We start from the raw sequence: 17764 nt of genomic DNA on the forward strand, positions 1-17764 counted from the left end.
AAATAACGTGTTATTACTTTTTTGTGTTTCAATTTTTTTAATGGTTAAGTTAATACATCAGCAACCAGCTCTCTGCTCGTCACATTTTAATAATCAGCACGATTCAGGATGTAGTTCCAACTCTAGGTTTGGTTTGAATGGTGGAATATTTTAAAAACTCAGTGTAGTATACCTTTTAAAGTTCTTTTTGAAAACCACTCAAACCAGATTCATATGATACTGGATTTAACATAAAGAGTAAGTAAGTAGGCTGACAACTTGTTTATAGTTTTATGGATAGAGCTTAAACTAGTCAGAATCTCAACAAATTTCTGAGAACTTAAGAAAATCAAATAGGATACGTGTCGCTTCTGTGTAAGCAAATCCCTGTAAATTTGTTCTTGTTTCTGTGTGACAGATGGTGCCAAGGAGTAAAAATTGGGTATTTTTCCCTGAGTGGGTCACGTGTCCAGTCAGCTTAATCACGAATTCTTAAGGTGGCTGTCCTCCAATTCAGAGACCATCTCTGCCTCAGACTTCCTATTACTCAGAATGCAAAAGTGAAGAGTTAAACATTTCACTTTCACTAAACTCTCACTCCAACCAGATAACCATTAGAGTCAAACTGCACAACTGAGCGGCTACAAACCAGTTTGGATCTCTAATAACCAATGTCAACTTGGCCCTCAATGTGGCCTTGAACTGGACCGTGACACCCCCACGGTCAGTCCACTCCTTCTCCCATTCTCCACAATTACTTCCAAGTTCTGTCTTCTCTGGTTCCATCCCCTTCTGTACTCCTAATACTCACAGGACTTCCCATTCACCTTTTAAAAAAAAACTTTTTTATTTCTTAAAGCCTCAAACAGATAATTTCTTCAACCCTTCAATCTCCTACCACCAAATCAATACTACTTCTTCTCTCTCATCTTGATCCTTAAAAATGGAGGAAATGTTTCCTCTCATTATTTAAGGCCGTTCTCTCCACACATTCTGTGGACTATGTTTCCTTCTATATTTCCAGGAAATTCATAGGCTTTTTGATCTCAAATTTTAATTGTTTTGATCAGGCAATATATATAAGTAGTTCAAAAATTATAGAAGGGAATATGATGAAAAGGCGCTTTTTCATTCCTAGTGCCAAGTACCTAGCTTCTCCTTGGGACAAACGTTCCGTCACAGAGATATTCTAGGCACACACAAGTACATGTACGCAAATGTCAGGGAGGAAGAATTTCCTCTACCCTTCAAAATCCTTCCACCTGGACAAAGATTCACTTTGATATGAAACATTAACAAGAGAAAATCAAATTTAGTTTCTTATGTACAGGGAATCAACAGAGACATGAAATTCTAAAGGCCAAGCAGCCTAATGCTTACCAGAGCTACGGAAAGCCTGAGAGCTGTGGAGCCTAGGGATACAAAAAGGAAGAAGACCATTAGCAGGAAGGTGAGAGAAGTTGGAAAACAGGGATTGCTGTGATATGTAGATTAGTTTCTTGGGTGAAGCGGAATCTTTGTTAATCTCTTCCTTCCTGGTCCCGGCAGGCAGTTGAAGGGGAGGGAAAAACTCTTCTTGAATCTTCTGGGTTCTGATTGCTTTGAAGTCAAAATAATGGTCATGCCAAAGCGGTCCATCTTGGGGTCGGCTGTCCTTTGTCCTCATACATACATATTCTTTTTTCTTTTTTAAGTTAAAAAAAAAAAGGAGTATTATTTACACAGTTACCTATCCGGGTTTTTTTTTCCCCATTAGAAAAATGCATCTTGGAGACAATATTAATTCATAAGGTGAATCAAGTGTCCATCTCTGGTCAGTTCAGGTAGAAGAGGGAACAGTGCAAGTCATTTCCCCCCAGGCATGGCTGGACTGACCAGGGAGCACAGCACGTAGGCCTAGGCTCAAGGCATAGGCACACTCGCTTATCACTAACAGGAACCTGTGGGCCAAGGAGTTAACCTGCATTCACCCAGAGATAGAATCACCAGCAACACCTAATGAATTCTCTTCATTTTCAATAGGACACTATGTTATCAAAACAAAAACTATTGTGTCTTCTCACATATAATTTTAAGTTTTATTTTTATTTATTTATTTTTAATTTTAAGAGTTTTAAATGAGAGAAGGGTTTTAGCTATATCTGGAGTTTAAATTCCTGGAAAAAATACACAAATTTCAATCATAAAAGTTAAGATCTTAAGAAAACAATTCCAGTGAGCAGAATCTTAAAGAATAAAGATTTTTTTTTTCAGATTCCAAGTCTCTCTCTTTAAAAAAAAAGTTTATTTCTTTAGAGAGAGAGAGCAGGTGAGGAGGAGAGAGAAAGAATCCCAAGCAGGCCTGTTGTGGGGCTCAAACTCAAGAAACCATGAGATCCTGACCTGAGCTGAAACCAACAGCCCTTAACCTACTGAGCCACCGAGGTGCACCCAGAGTCCAAGTCTCTTAAGAAGGAAAAGATCCCTGTGGGACCTGATGAAGTGGCAGCAGAGCATCTGCTAAGTGACCTCTTGGGCCTTCGATTACTAGTATCCACTCCCCACCCCACCCGCCACACACAGATTTTCCCCTCACTTGCAAGCTATAGGGGAGTTTGGAACTTTTGAGCATTAACTCTTTCTTCTCCTGGGTGGTGCCACAACAATAAACCACCTATTTTTCTTCACTGCAAAGTCTCAGTGTCAGTTTTTGCTGACTTGCTGCACATCAGGTAGACACAGTCTTGTCTCACTGAGGGGTGCCTGGGCGCCTCAGCCAGTTGAGCATCCAGCTCTTGATCTCAGCTCAGGTCTTGATCTCAGGGTCATGGGTTCAGGCTCCGTGTTGGGTTCCATGTTGGGCTCCTTGCTGGGGGTGAAGACTACTTAAAAAAAAAGTATTTGTTCATTCTTTTTTAAGTACATAGAATTTATTATGAATGTCCCATAAATTATTGGATTTGACCTTATTGATACACATTTAACTTGTCTCCAAACTTTTATTACTATAAGCAATGTTGCAACAAACAATATTGTACATTGAAAATATGCTCTAGGTTATGAGGCACCTGGGTGGCCCAGTTGGTTAAGCATCTGACTCTTGGTTTTGGCTCAGGTTATGATCTCCTGGTCTGTGGGTTTGAGCCCTGCATTGGGCTCTGTGTTGATGGTGCAAAGCCCACATGGGATTCACTCTGTCTCCCTCTCTCTCTACTCTCTCTCTCTCAAATAAATAAATAAATTTAAAAAAAAAGAGAAGAAAATATCCTCTAGGTTAAATTCCTATTCATGGATTCCAGGGTTAAAGGGTAAGCACAATGGAAATTTTGTTTGATATTGACAAATTACCCTCCATAGATATCAAGCCAAACTATAGTCCCACCAAAAGAAGCATGAGAGTGATAATATTCACCCAAGAAAAGGGCATCACAAAGTTTTTCACTGATCTCATACCACAAATTTAAAAAGCATTTTGTTTATTATGAGAAAAATCTTTTCCAATTAGAAGCCATTTGTAATTCCTCTCCAAGGACCTGCTCATATCCTTTCTCTATTTTCCCATGTTGTTGAGTTTTAAAAAAATGATTTATCAAAGTTATTTACATATAAAGACAGCTTTTGTAATGTAAGTTGCAATTGCTTTTGGGCCATGCAAAACATTTTTTATAGTCAGATTTATTAGTTTTACTTTTATGGCTTTTGGCCTTTGTAATATACTTAGAGAGCCCTTTCCTACTCCAGGTTTATGGGGGGAGATTCTTATGGCTCCCTCTTCTATTTTTATGATTTCTGTCTTAAAGATTTCTTCATTGAAATTTCACAGATTTCTTGTTAAAATCATTTTTAGATATTATATCATATTTATTGCTATTGTAAGTGAATCCTATTTTTTATTAGATCTCAATTCATTTCAATATATGAAGGGTACTGACTTCTGTATGTTAATTTTGTAATCAGTCACCTTATTGAATTCTCTAACGGTAATAGGTTTTTAGTTAATTGTCTTGGGATTTTCAGGTGTACAATTATATTACCTACAAATAGTAATCATTCAATTTCTCCCTTTTTCTCTAATGTTTAAACCTCAAATTTCTCTTCTTCATTTTCTCCATTTAGTACCCCCAGCATAATGTTAGACAGTAGTGTGGTAATAGTTATTCTTGTCTTGTTATTTGGGTTATCTTATATGGTAAATTATCTGCTAATTCCCTAATATAATCAGCTTCTCCCTATCTCCTAGATCCTTGCAACCTGGAAAACTCTCTGTGGATACCACAAGACACTCCAGTTACTGCTCCCTTACTTTTCTTTCAGAGCCATGTGACTTGAATAAGTCACCTTTACTTGTTCCTCTCATGTCCTCCTCTTGTATTCATTTCTACATTAGTTAACATAGACCCATGCTATGGGTTCTGTATCTGGATATCTAATAGTATAATTATTATATCTGCTTGGGGGGGTCTCATATGTACCTCAAATTCAAGATTATAATATTTGCCTATAAAACATTACCTATTTTTTATTTTTTGTCTTTTGTCAGTGAATAGCATGAGCATCTATTCAGTGCTCATATCAGAAGCTTTAGAATCATCCTGGACCCTGTTCCTCCTATCCTCAAAATCCAACCAATTCCCAAGTCTTATCAATTCCTTTTCACCTCTGTCAACTTCTCTATTTTCATCACTTTGGCTCTGTCATTAATTTTTGCTTGATTTCCTATATCTACTTAACTTGAGTTTGCTCTTATTCTTACCAATATGTTCTCTCTATGGTAGTCAGATTGCTCTTTTTTAAAAGGGAAAGTTGATCATGTCACTTCTCTATTGAGAATCTTTCAGTGGCTTCCCATTACTATTAGGAAGAAGTCCAAAATACTTAGTTAGCATGACTTATAAGAATCTCCTTTACCTAGACCCTTCCTACCACTCTAGTCTCTTATGACATCCTCCTATTCTAAATTGTCTTAGTATATGCAGCCAGAAAAATAGAATTAAAGGACTATTTCAATGAGCAAGAGATTACCTGAAGATCAGGACACTGCTTTCCACCCTGGGCGGAAGCTCACTAGCCTTTACTTCATTTTTTTAAATGTTTATTTATTATGGAGACAGAGAAACAGAGCATGAGTAAGGGAAGGATAGAGAAGAGGGAGACACAGAATCTGAAGCAGGCTCCCGGCTCTGAGCTGTCAGCCCACAGCCTGACATGGGGCTCAAACCCATGAACCGTGAGATCATGACCTGAGCGGAAGTCGGGGGCTGAACCAACTGAGCCACCCAGGCACCCCTCACTGCATTTTCATCTGCTGGTGACATAGTACCTGGTCCTATTGCTGTTGAAACTAAATAGACACTTGTTCTAGAAATGCTGTTAAAAATCTTTACTGACTTCGGGAGCCCAGAGTCTTCTACTACTTCTGTTGCTCTACCAGAGGCTCCACCAAAAGCAGGGAAAAAAAGGCTTCTTTATTTCTCCTATTTGAAATGTCCTGCCAGTTCTGCATAGTGGCAGAAATTAACAGGAAATGTGCTGACAAAGGAGTCTGCAAAATGTAGTTTGCTAGCTTCCAGCCCTGGGATTCAGAGAACATACAAGGAAGGTCAGGGATGGAGCCAAACGCTACACACAAATAAATGGCACATGTTCCTACTCTAACTTTTCAAAATTGACCAAATGTGGGCTTTACACTGAACCCTTGCAACACACACACACACACACACACACACACACACACACACACACATACACACACACTCATACAGTTTTCATAGGGTTAATACCAATTTGTTTTCTAGGTCTTAACTAATAATAGTTAATATATAGTGTTATATTAGCTTCAGGTATACAATATAATGATTCAACAATTCCATATATCACCCAGGGTTAATCCTCATCACCTATTTAACCCATTCTCCCTAACCACCACCCCTCTGGTAACCATCAGTTTGTTCTCAATAGGTAAGAGTCTATTTCTTGGCTGGTTTCACTTTTTTTCTTTTGATCATTTCTTTTGTATCCTAAAGAGTGAAACTGAATAGTATTTGTCCTTCTCTGACTGACTTATTTCACTTAGCATTATACTTCTAGCTCCATCCATGTCATTATAAATGGCAGGATTTCATTCCTTTTTATGGCTGAACAATATCACACACACACACACACACACACACACACATACACACATACGTGTGTGTGTGTGTGTGTGTGTGTGTATCTCACATCTTCTTTATTCATCTATCAGTAGACACTTGGGCTGGTTCCATAGTTTGATTATTATAAATAATGCTGCTATAAATATAGGGGTGCCTGTATCCCTTTGAATTAATGTTTTGTCTTTTGAGGGTAAATGCTCAATAGCCCAATTACTGGATCATAGGGTAGTTTTATTTTTAACTTTTTGAGGAATCTCCATTCTGTCTCCCAGAGTGGCTGCACCAGTTTGCATTCCCACTAACAGTGTAAGAAGGTTCCTTTGTCTCTACATCTTTGCCAACACTTGCTATTCCTTGTGTTTTTTATTTTAGCCATTCTGACAGGGATAATGTGATAGCTCATTGTAGTTTTGATTTGCATTTCCCCAACGATAAGTGATGTTGAGCACATTTTCATGTGTCTGTTGGCCATCTGTATGTCTTCTTTGGAGAAATGTCTGTTCATGTCTTCCACCCATTTTTTAATTGGATTATTTGTTTTTTGGGTGTTGAGTTGTTTTAGCTATTTATTTTGGATACTTCAGTGAAGCTATCTTTGGCCCCATGTATAAATTCAGAACACTTAATAAATATTTTCTGAGGTCCTGTGCCTTTCCAATTGCCATTAATAAAATTGTGACTAAGAATTGCATAATTATTTATTTAATATATGCCTCCCCTGCTAATCTGAAAAGTCATCAAAGAGAAAGATCTCTATGTCTTCTTTATTGCTATATCTCCACTCCATAGAGCCTGGATGGTCTGGAATACTTACTGAATAAATTAAGTGTATCTTCTATTACAACATTCAAAAGCATAGTTCATTTATTGTCAATAATCCCATATGGAAAATATATTTAATAATTCTGAAATTCCTCAGGAATTTTTCTCATGCAGTTATAAACACAGAGATTGGCAGAAATGACATATTCGTTTCTCCAGGTGAGCTGTATTGGAAGTATGAATGCCTAGATCTTTTTCAATAACATAGGGTATTTCACAGTAATTTAAGTAACTGTGGAGATAGTTAAGGAAATAGGTAGGAAAATACAAATTCAAGAAATTAGATAGGATTCTTATGAAATGCATAAAGGGCAGTGTAAAAAGGACAAAGAAAATTAGAAAGCAAAGACTCCCTCCAATCCCAAGGCTCTAGCCACCTAGTTATAGAATCACATATGAAGACAACACAGCCTGTTTAGTCACATACATTTATACAAAGTGATATTTTCAAACAGTGAGTGGTAACAGCTAAGCATTAATATTTTTTATCATGAAAGGGAGGGAACTGATTATCTTGACATTATAATCTTGGATTATAGCTCTGCTATTTATTTCTATGCATTAGGGCAACTCCTTTGTTTAGCTTTTTATTCCTGTAAGACAAAGACTGTATTACCAGAGGGCAACAGAGCTATTAGCAGTGTCTTATCTTTAAAGTTGAGTTCCAGATTCTGAAGTTGGATTTTAAGAATTCTAATACTCAGAGTGCCTGTGTGCCTCCGTCAGTTAAGAGTCTGACTCTTGATCTTGGCTCAGGTCATGATCCCACAGATTGTGGGATCAAGCCCTGCTGTCAGCACAGAGCCTGCTTGGGATTCTCTCTCTCCCTCTCTCTCTGCCTCTCCCCTGCTTGCACACACACTCTGTCTCTCAAATAAACAAATAAATAAATAAACTTAAAAAAATGAATTTTAATACTCAAAGTATTTTATTTCTTTCTAATAAGTGAGCAAATCTATGCTAAATCTATCTTACATCCTTCTCTGCTTAGAATAGAACAACCCGTAAGTTCTGATTTGGGGTGGTGGTGTGGAGATTCAACAATATTTTTTAAGTTTATTTATTTATTTTGAGAGAGAGAGAGAGAGAGAGAGAGAGAGAGAGAGAGAGAGAGAATGCACTGTCAGTGCAGAGCCTGATGCAGGGCTCAATCTCACAAACCATGAGATCATGACCTGAGCCAAAACCAAAAGTAAGATGCTTAACCAACTAACCCATTAAGTTGCCCTTCATCAGCAAACTTTTAAATTAATGCTAAGGGAGAGCAAAGGGTGACAAGATAAATTAAATGAGAAGGTTACTGATATAATTTATCTTGGAGAGAAAGCTTCAATTTTTTTCAGAGAAGTAAGAAATAATTTTATCCAAAAAAGAGTGCATGGGCTAAGGATAGGAATGGAAGCTTGTAGAGAAAGAAAAAATTTGGGAGCAGTCACTGTAAAGGTTTCAATAAGGATGATTGTAAGGATTGTTGAGTAACTTTGGGAACCTGAGGGGAAATTTGACACCATGATATTTCAGGAATTAGAACTGGTGCCCCTTTGAGATTTTATCAAGCAGTTCTGATCTGTGGCAAGAATGTTGAATGTTGTTAGTGAGGATCAGCAAAGCAGTCAAGGACTAATGAGCACATTATTGAAATGGAATCCAGTCTGGAGAGGAAGGCAGAAAAGCCAGAATGGGAATAATGGATTTGGAAATAAGTGTTAGAAGACAAAAACTGGAAGATAAAGAGTAAATTCAACAGTGATGGTAAACTGGTAGGAAAACGGAAGGCTGGTTAGAAATCTCTTCAATGAGAAATTTCCACTGACACCAAACATCAACAGGAAGATGAAAAGTAATTATATTGTCAAGGACTTCAAGTAGAAGTAGAATAAAAAAGCATATGGGGCTGGGTTATTGAATGAAGGCTACAGAACAATGACCTGGAAGTAGACATACAAAGTTCTGTTTTAGCTGGCATGGGCTGAAGTGGAAAAAAGCAGAAGTTTTCTATAGAAGATAATACAAAAGATGATAAATTTTAAGAGAAAATACATCTTTTTTTCATTTAGTTTGAGAAGGCAGGAATGTTAAAGGCAAGGATATGGGGATGTTTGTTCATGTTGGAACAGGTGTCTCAAGGAGTCTCATAAAAAACAACAACAACAAATAGATGGGTAAGGAATGGAGTTGGCCTACAGTGGAGCTCAAGATTAGCTAGACAGGGTGGTTAGAAATAGGGTTGCGTTTTATGTTAAGGTCCTTGAGTGTTGGTCAAAGAAATTAAAGTAGGAGGGTTGGCAAGTGTACTAGTAAAAGAAAACCCAGAATTCCTTTCTACTCACACAAAATGTGGTGAGGGGTATTCCCACCCTAAAACAATTCTCCAACAATTTATATCAAGTTGGTGTCCCACAATTCAATTATGACACTAACCACCTGGAGTCAGCACAGACTCAATGTACTTCAGACACTAAGTGTCCCTAATTGTCACCTGTACTTCTGACCACTGGCCAAAAATTGAGGGTTTCTATGACTCTCCTCTCGCAGGTTTAACAGTTTGCTAGAAACCTTCTCAGAACTGAGGGAAACACTGACATTTACTGGTTTATTATGACACAATTTGGGAATAGCCAAAAGGAAAAAGATGCACTTGGCAATGTATGTGGAAGAGGAGTAGAGCCTCCATGCCTCACCTGAGTGCAGCCCCTTCCCAACTCCACGTGTTCACCAGCCTGGAAAGCTCTCCAAATCACTTTGGTCAGAATGTTTAATGGAGGCTTCGTTAAGTAGGCATGACTGATGAAATCATTGACCGTTTTGATGATTAAGTCAACCTCTGGCCCTTCTCCTCACTCTGGAGTTTGGAGGGAGTAGTGAGGCCTAAAGTTCCAACCCTCTAATCACGCAGTTGGGTTTCTCCAGCAACTAGCCCCCATCCTACAAGAGTCATCTCACTAACATAAATGCAGATCTGGTTGAAAGGGGCTTATTAAATGACAAAACACACTCCTATCATTCAGGAAATTCCAAGGGTTCTGGGAGATCTGTGCCAGGAATCCGGGAGACAAAGATTAAGTGTATATTTCTCATTACATCATAATTAGTTTACTACTGATGCTGTAGCAAATTGCCACAGATTCCTCAATGGCTTACAGCACAGACTCCTCAATGGCTTATTACCTTTTGGTTTTGTAGGTTAGGAGTCTAACAACTGGTCTCAGTTGGCTAAAATCAAGGCATGATCAGAGCTGTGTTCCTTTCTGGAGTCCAGCTCCAGGAGAGAATCCAGGTCTTGGCCTTTCCTGTCTTCCAACCTTTGACATAGTCCTTGGCTTATTGTCCCTTTCCTCTGTCTTTGAAGCCAGTAATGTGCATCCTTTGACCATTTTCCATAGTCTCATCTCCATCTGACTCTTTAGCATTTCTCTTTGACTTTTAAGGATCCTGGTGACTGATTCCACTGGGCCCACCTGAATAACCCAGGATACTCCTCCTATTTTCAAAGTCAGCTAATTAGCAACCGTCACCATTTGCAAACTTAATTTGCTTTTGCCATGAAACCTAACACAGCCACAGGTTTTGGGCATTGGAATGTGGACATCTTTGGGAGACCATTTTTCTGCCTAGCACAGAAGGTCCACTGCAAAAGTATGTAAAAGGTAAGGAAGGAATGCTTTATTAGTACAATCTAGTTAATGATAGGCAGTGTATTAGAACAGGTTTCAAAATTTCAATTACACTTTGGAAACTTGAGCTTTATCAGAATTCCACTCCCAGGTTGCTGATGATTTGTGATTCCTGAACCTAGATTTAAAAATACTATTACTACTACTAACAATAACAAAAACTAACACCTCTTGGCTCTGTATATCAGACCTGTTCTACAGTCATCGTATAAACTAACTTTATCCTTAAATAATACTGTGGAGAAGGAACAAACATTTCTTCTAAACAGAATCAGTAACTTGCCCAAGGTCACAAAGCAGAGGATTTGAACTGAAACCCGGGCAGTGAAGCTCCAGGGCTTTTAATATTACATCACACAGCCTCCTTAAGTGCATCTCTCCGGGTCAGGAGACGTGGAGTGGCTGATGAGTATATGTTGTGGGTTAGATACCAAAGGACACAAGTTAGAAATAAAGCTTCAGGCAATTAATTAGGGCAGGATTTCTTGAAACACCCATGAGGGGAAGAGTGGCTCTTCATTGTACTGAACGTACGCAGACACCAGATTTCTTTTGTTCACTTCAACCTAAGTACGAAACCATCCACAAAAACTGTTCTTTCTTTTCTCTCCCTTTCACTTAACAAATATGTATTAATGATCATGTAACAGAAACTGTACAGGCCATTACATGAACCTGAGTAATGCCCACATGAATTAAAGGAATAATATAAAGTGGAAGTAAGTTATAAAATTTGCCCAATTGTTATACAACCATCAATTATATTATTTCAACTTTTGTCATTTGATTTCCCTGCTCTCATTTTCTTCTCCACATTCTTTTTTAGTATTTTTGCCTCTGCCCATATGTTTATTACCTTCTTTTGAGTGCTTCTCATTTCATTCTTTTTAAAAATTTTTTAAAGTGTTTATTAATTTTTGAGGGAGAGAGACTGAATGTGAGTGAGGGAGGGGCAGAGAGAGAGAGAGAGAGACGATGACACACAATCCAAAGCAGGTTCCAGGCTCTGAGCTGTCAGCACAGAGCCCGATACAGGGCTCAAACTCATGAACCATGAGATCATGGCCTGAGCCGAAGACAGACACTTAACAGACTGAGCCACCCAGGCGCCCCTCCTTTCATTCCTTTCCATCATTTTGCTCATGTGCCTTTTGCCTCCTCAGCTGCCTCCTCCATAACTACCTTTTATCTAGCCACATATGTTCAAACTGCTGTGGGAATAAACTATTTTGTCCCAACATACTAAAGTTCTCTTGAGGTCATTTTCTCCTTTCCATTCACTTATTACTGCTCAAATTTAGACTTTCATTTGCTCTGCTCATCACAACTTCCTTACTGAATTTCAGTTATTTTTCCCAAGCCCACTGACAATCCATCCATCCTCACTTTCACACACCTGACTTTTGTAGAAAACCTAATGTTGTCATCGCCCTACTCTAAGTTCTTCAGTTGTTCCCATGATCTATCAGATAAAATTGAAACGTCTTTGTAAGATTTGAAAGCTCCCTGCCTACCTAACTTCATTTTTACCTTTCCTCCTAATTCTGCTTTGCAGATTACCCTCTGGCTGCATTGTAATACTTGTGGTTTCAAAAACATGTCATACTCTGCCATGCCTCTGTACCCTTCTATCCCTCCTATCATATTCTCCTATTCCCTCCCCTGTTTTTACCCCATCCATATGGAAAATTCCTGGTCATTCTTTTAGTTGGTTCAAATGTTATCTTTGATCTTAGGCCTTCCCTGTCTCCTGTAGGCAGACCTAGCACTCCCCTGCTCTCTCCTACAGCGTATCCTTCCACTGCTTGTAAGAATACTGTTATTGTTATTTGGGGTCAGGACTTGGACTGGTTTCATTCCCAACACTTAACATGGAATCCAGCAGACTGTAGCTCAGTCATCTTGCTCAGTTAGCCTACCCTTTTACCTATCCTTCCATAATGCTATGGCATAACTCTTCCTTCTGCCTCAATACGAGTTCCTCAAACTGTATTCTTTGGAACACTAGTGCACCTACAAAAGAGGTGTATGTTATAGAGTTAGGCTTTAGGTAGCAATGTGAAATGTACATTTGTTTTCATTGTAGTTTTAGGAAAGAAGTCCACTTTTTCTTTTCTCTGACAATCCTATCTTTAAAAAAATTTGTTTTTAATGTTTATGTATTTTTGAGAGAAACAGAGACAGAGCACAAGCAAGGGAGGAGCAGAGAGAGAGAGGGAGACACAGAAACTGAAAGGAGGCTCCAGGCTCCAAGCTGTCAGCACAGAGCCTGACACGGGGCTCAAACCCACAAACTGTGAGACCATGACCTGAGCCAAAGTCAGACACTTAACCAACTGAGCCACCCAGGTGCCCCAGACAATTCTCTCATTTTCAGTTCCATAATGATTCTCAAGGGCAAACAAATCTGTAAAAGAAATAAATCACCTAAAATCAGAAATTTCTATGTTCTAGATAAAGAACATCAGCAACACCAAAAACAAATCATACGTATGTATATATGACTAAAACATTAGCATGATTACCATCAAATTTACTTATTTCAAACCCATCTCTGTTTAACCTGGATTATTGCCAATGAAATTAGAACACAGTTTGCCCATTTACCTTATTGTTTTTATTTACATTAATTGACAGATTGGCATTGGTTCTGTTATTTTAAAGATTGACTTAGAGAAAAGTAATTGTTACAATGGAAAGTTTGGGGAAATAGTCACTGAAAAAGTAGAGCACCAGTCAAAATCCAATCATGAACACAGGAACCATACTATGGTACTGATTAATAATTAGGATATTGTTACCCAATGGTTGGAGAACGTCTCCACACCATAAAGAGGAACCTTGAGGTAATCAAGTGATGTAAATGATAAGGAGCCAATGCTGCCTTTAGAGCAGGGTAAACGAAAGGAAAAGGTTGGGTTATTAAAGCTCAGAGGAGGGTTTCTGTTGAGCGAGGGCTCAAGCCTCTGAGAAATAGGCACTGGCCAGCGCTGGTGTCTCTACAGGGATCTGATGAGTCTGGTTCTTAGAGTGTACAAGAGTGAGGCTGGAGCCAACTGGTGACGACTGTGTAAAGGCTTATTACTGCTGTCAGGATGCTGGTTAGGAGCAGGAAGCAAACAGAAAGGAACTAGTCTCTTTTCCCCTCTGCTTTCCACCCTCCCTCCAGGGACTTCTACTGACAGAACCCACTGGGAAGCCAGCTGGCAAGGGAGACATATAGTTTGCAGAGCCTCAGCCCCAGTATTACAAACCCAGTGTGGAAGGGTCAATATGGAGCAGAGAGATGATAGCTTAATACATAGTGCTAGGAGTAATTAGAGTCTTAAGTAATGGTCATTATTCACCTTCCAGCTTAAAAAACTCAACGTGATCATATACTCCAGACCTTAAAAAATTAATAAATTAATATTCTTCTGTTGAGTTTGTCTGTGATTAAACAAACACTAGAATATGCTACAGCTATCATTTAGTCATCCAATCTGAGACTTACATGGCAGATACTTTTTAGGTGTTTGTTTCAATAGTGAGTTTGAACAACTATTTGTTTCAATAGTGAGTGCAATGAAGAAAATAAAGCAAGGTAAAGGGGATAGAAATTGGGGATAGGATCACCTCTTTCATATTGGGTGGTGATAGACGGTCTCAATGATAGAGTGAAATTTGAGCAAAGATCCAAAGGAAATATGAGAAAGCAGTATGAATATATGGAGGCAAAACTTTTCAGTAGAAAACAGTTGCATTTGATAGATGTGAGGTAGGTGAAGATTTTGCAAGTGGGTGGACTTTTTGTGGGTTCAGTCTAGCTTTTTGCATAGTTCTGCTTTAGAAGATTGTGATTCTAGTAGGGTGACATCACCTTATTATCAAATATAGTACCAAGTTCAAACATTCCACAAACCATTGCTCATCTCTTCCACTGAGGGAAAAGCTATACTTCTTCAAGCAGCAGGTTATAAAAAAATGTGCTGATGGTAAGGGGAATGAGCAGAGTACATAATGGCCCACCTTCCCTATAAAATGCTTTCTTTGTTTCAGAGTCAGCTATGAAATTCTAATAATAGACTCAATCCTTTAGTTTGGATTATTTGAGTAAATGTAAAATGCCCAGCACTGTACATAATTACTTCTTTGTTAAGATGTCAACCTTTGTTTTTTAGTTAAGAGTTAATGAACCTCGATAATTGGCCAACAGTCTTTGAGGCAGAAAGTGGGATGGACACCATCAGTACTCTTAACCCAAAACAATGAAATCATTGTTGGCAGTAGGATCATGTTGCCTTTTGTTCAGATAATTTTCTTCTTGGAAAATACATGCATACTTTGGATTTAATGGTGCCAGAAATATTAATAAGTTAGCTATAATTATTTCTGAACCAGTTCATCACTCAAACAATAAAGGTGAACTTATCTGTAAGGTTAGGCAACTAAAATGGTATAAAACCCAGTTACACTCTCATGATAAAGGGTTTGTGTTCTGTTTTGTTTTGTTCTTAAAGTCCACAGCAATTCTGGCCCTTGAAAGAAAATGAACTGCACCACGTAATATAAAATCTCTTTTTGTAGCTAGTAAATAATTTCCAACAGGAAGGTTTGGGGTGAGTATGTCTTCATTTGAGGACAATGTAATTTAAGACTGGACACTAAGAAAGTAGAAATTTGAGTTACCTCAGTAAATTTGTTTTTAACTTTAAAAGGAATCTTGAGAGGTCAGTGGTGCCAACTGGAAGGCAAGAACTTGGTTCTGGCAGAAAAACCAGCTGATATAGCTTGTATTTTCAATTAACCTCTGTGCCTAGGTTCCTCTTGCTGTTGGGAAGGGATGACAGCCATTGCTACCTTCCACGGGAAGCAAGCCTGTGCTTTGACATCCTCGCTGAAGATGTTCTATCAACACAAGTAATGAATATTAGAACATAATGCATGTATGCACATAAAACATCAGCATGGTGCTCTTTTAATGCTTATTTAACATCTATAAATACTGCTCTTCCATGCTCTCTCTTGACTTTAGGTCAGAGGAGAATATAATCATAGCATGTCACTAATACAATTTCTCAAAATATGGAGGAAATATATATTTTTAAAGCTCCGTATCATCCTTTTGAGAAGCACTAAACCTGCTAATCCCTCATGGTCTCTGTAGCAATTGCACAATGGCCCCCCCATATTAAGCCTCTGGCTCCTTTTCAAGTGTTGGCTAAATTACTTCTTCTGGAAACTGGAACGATCATGGTAAGGCTGGGGGGAATGAATTGGCTAGCTATATTAAAATTTTGGTTGTTTAACATTTAACTGAGTCTCAACAACGTGTTGAAGTGCTATCTAAACAGAGAATTAGCTAGTAGCTGCACAGTGGGCTTTATCTAAATTTAGCAGTTAAATTAGGTTTAGAGAATGAGAAAATAGGAAAAGGAATTTTCTCAAGGGAAACGGTGGTGTCAGCACAGCTGAGGAATGTCACAATAGCTACATTTCGTCAATTATGATCATCATCAGGGGATCTCCAGTAGAGACGCAGGACAAGGTTTATTCATGAGCGCATCCTGAGGATAGGCGATGGAAAGGAGTGGCTGCAGGAGATAGGCTTAAAAGGGACGACAGAGACAGGCAGAAAGAGAGAAAGAGTGAGAGAGACCGAAGAGAAAGGGGGTGGAAGACAGGCACTAAACCAGAGGGCTGGGAGACAGGAAGGGAGGCGTAAGTTAAGAAAAAAAGAGAGGTAGGCAGGGGTAGAATGGCGTGTAGCTTTGGAGGTGAGTAAAACATTGTAAATCAGTGGGTGGAGGGTGGGGGAACCCTAGTGATGGAAGGGGCGTGCTCTTGGCTGCAGGCAAGCGTTAGTTTTAGCTGCGATAGGTGGCTGAATCCGCGTTCGACTTTTCTTCTTATTGGAGCCACATTTACGGCTATCTGGCGGAGATGGCAGGACCTACATAAAATTAGTTAATGGTATCACGACCGAGGACGTGTGTCCTCTGCCTCCAGTACCCCTCGGGACAGTCCAAACTGTCCACCGCCCCTGCAGAACCGCCAGGGGCTGTGGCTTCAAGGTCAGGCCACCAGGGCTGTACGTTTTGGGTGGATGGAGAGGGTAGAGCGCGCAGCCATCTCGGGTGAGGGAGGGTCGTGCTGAATCCCAGGTCTCTTAAGGGCAAATGCTCAACACGTCCCGAGGTCGCTTTCCCGCGATCAGCTTAAAAGAAAACAGGCAGTGAAAAGAAAATTACACGTGCGAACATACCAATGAAACAAAACCAAAGAAAAACACCACCGCACTCTAGGCGCTCCGATCGGGGAATCCATGGCCTCCTGTTGCCAGTCGCCCGGCGAGGACAGCGGACAGCCGGCGGCCGGAGAACCAAGAGCGAGAAAGCAAACCTTCTGGGGGCCCCTCTCCCCGCTCGTCTCAGTTGACCCCTCCACCAAGCCGCCCTCCCAAGAGAAAGGATCAAGAAAAACGCCTGTGCAAACAAGCCTCGGAAGGCTGGGGGAAGTGGGCTGGGAAGAAAGAAGGGATTCGGAGAGCGCCGCTGTCCCGGGAAGCAGGAAGGAGAAAGTCTCTCCTTTCAGCCCCCTGCGTCCCCCGCGAGGAGGGAGATGACTAGTTCTCCACGCTGCGTTCAGCTTCCTAGACAGGGACCTTTAGCGTGGGCAACGGAAGGGCAGCCCATCCTGCCTTTCCCTCCGAGCCGCCCCCCCTCCTCCGGTCCCGGCACCCAGCCAGAGGGAGAGCGCGGCCGGGGCGAGGCGAGCAGCCAGCACGACTGTCCCGCCGCCCTCCGCCTCCGTCAGCGCCGGGGCAGCGGTGGACCCGCGAGGGGCGGAGTGGGCGAGACCATTGGAAACGTTGGGAAGGGGGGACGAGGCGGGGACGAGGAAAAAACGAGGGGCGGGGCCTACTAACCTATTCCAGATTTTCCTGTCTTCTTGAAAGCCCTGCTTTGGGAGAAACCCGTTATCAAAGTGGAGAAAAGAGATTTTTTTTGAAGGGGGAGGAGCGTGTGTAGGAGGGCGGGGTGGGAGGAGACGCGGCTTGCAGTCCCCGATCAGACGGGAGCTGGAGTTGTGCGGGGAGGGCGGGCGAGTCCCAGCGCCTGCTCTGAGGGTCGGCTTCCTCTCCCCCTCCCGTGCGGGGCGGGGTGGTGCGTTCCGAGT

At 40.4% G+C, this 17764-nt stretch overlaps 1 protein-coding gene across 2 annotated transcripts in view; it reads left to right on the top strand.

Moving 5' to 3' along the window:
- The first annotated feature begins 16293 nt into the window (after nt 1-16293).
- The window catches only part of NECTIN3 (nectin cell adhesion molecule 3), a 120807-nt gene continuing 119336 nt past the window's right edge, over nt 16294-17764 (top strand). The window contains exon 1 of one of the 2 annotated variants that reach the window (XM_029939263.1): nt 16294-16362. In XM_029939263.1, coding sequence (XP_029795123.1) covers nt 16344-16362 — 19 coding nt within the window. In that variant the 5' untranslated portion in view covers nt 16294-16343. The remainder of the gene's footprint in view (nt 16363-17764) is intronic. The other variant, XM_029939262.1, reaches the window with a different exon arrangement.

Source organism: Suricata suricatta, chromosome 5, assembly GCF_006229205.1.
Source record: "Suricata suricatta isolate VVHF042 chromosome 5, meerkat_22Aug2017_6uvM2_HiC, whole genome shotgun sequence".
NCBI lineage: Eukaryota > Metazoa > Chordata > Mammalia > Carnivora > Herpestidae > Suricata > Suricata suricatta.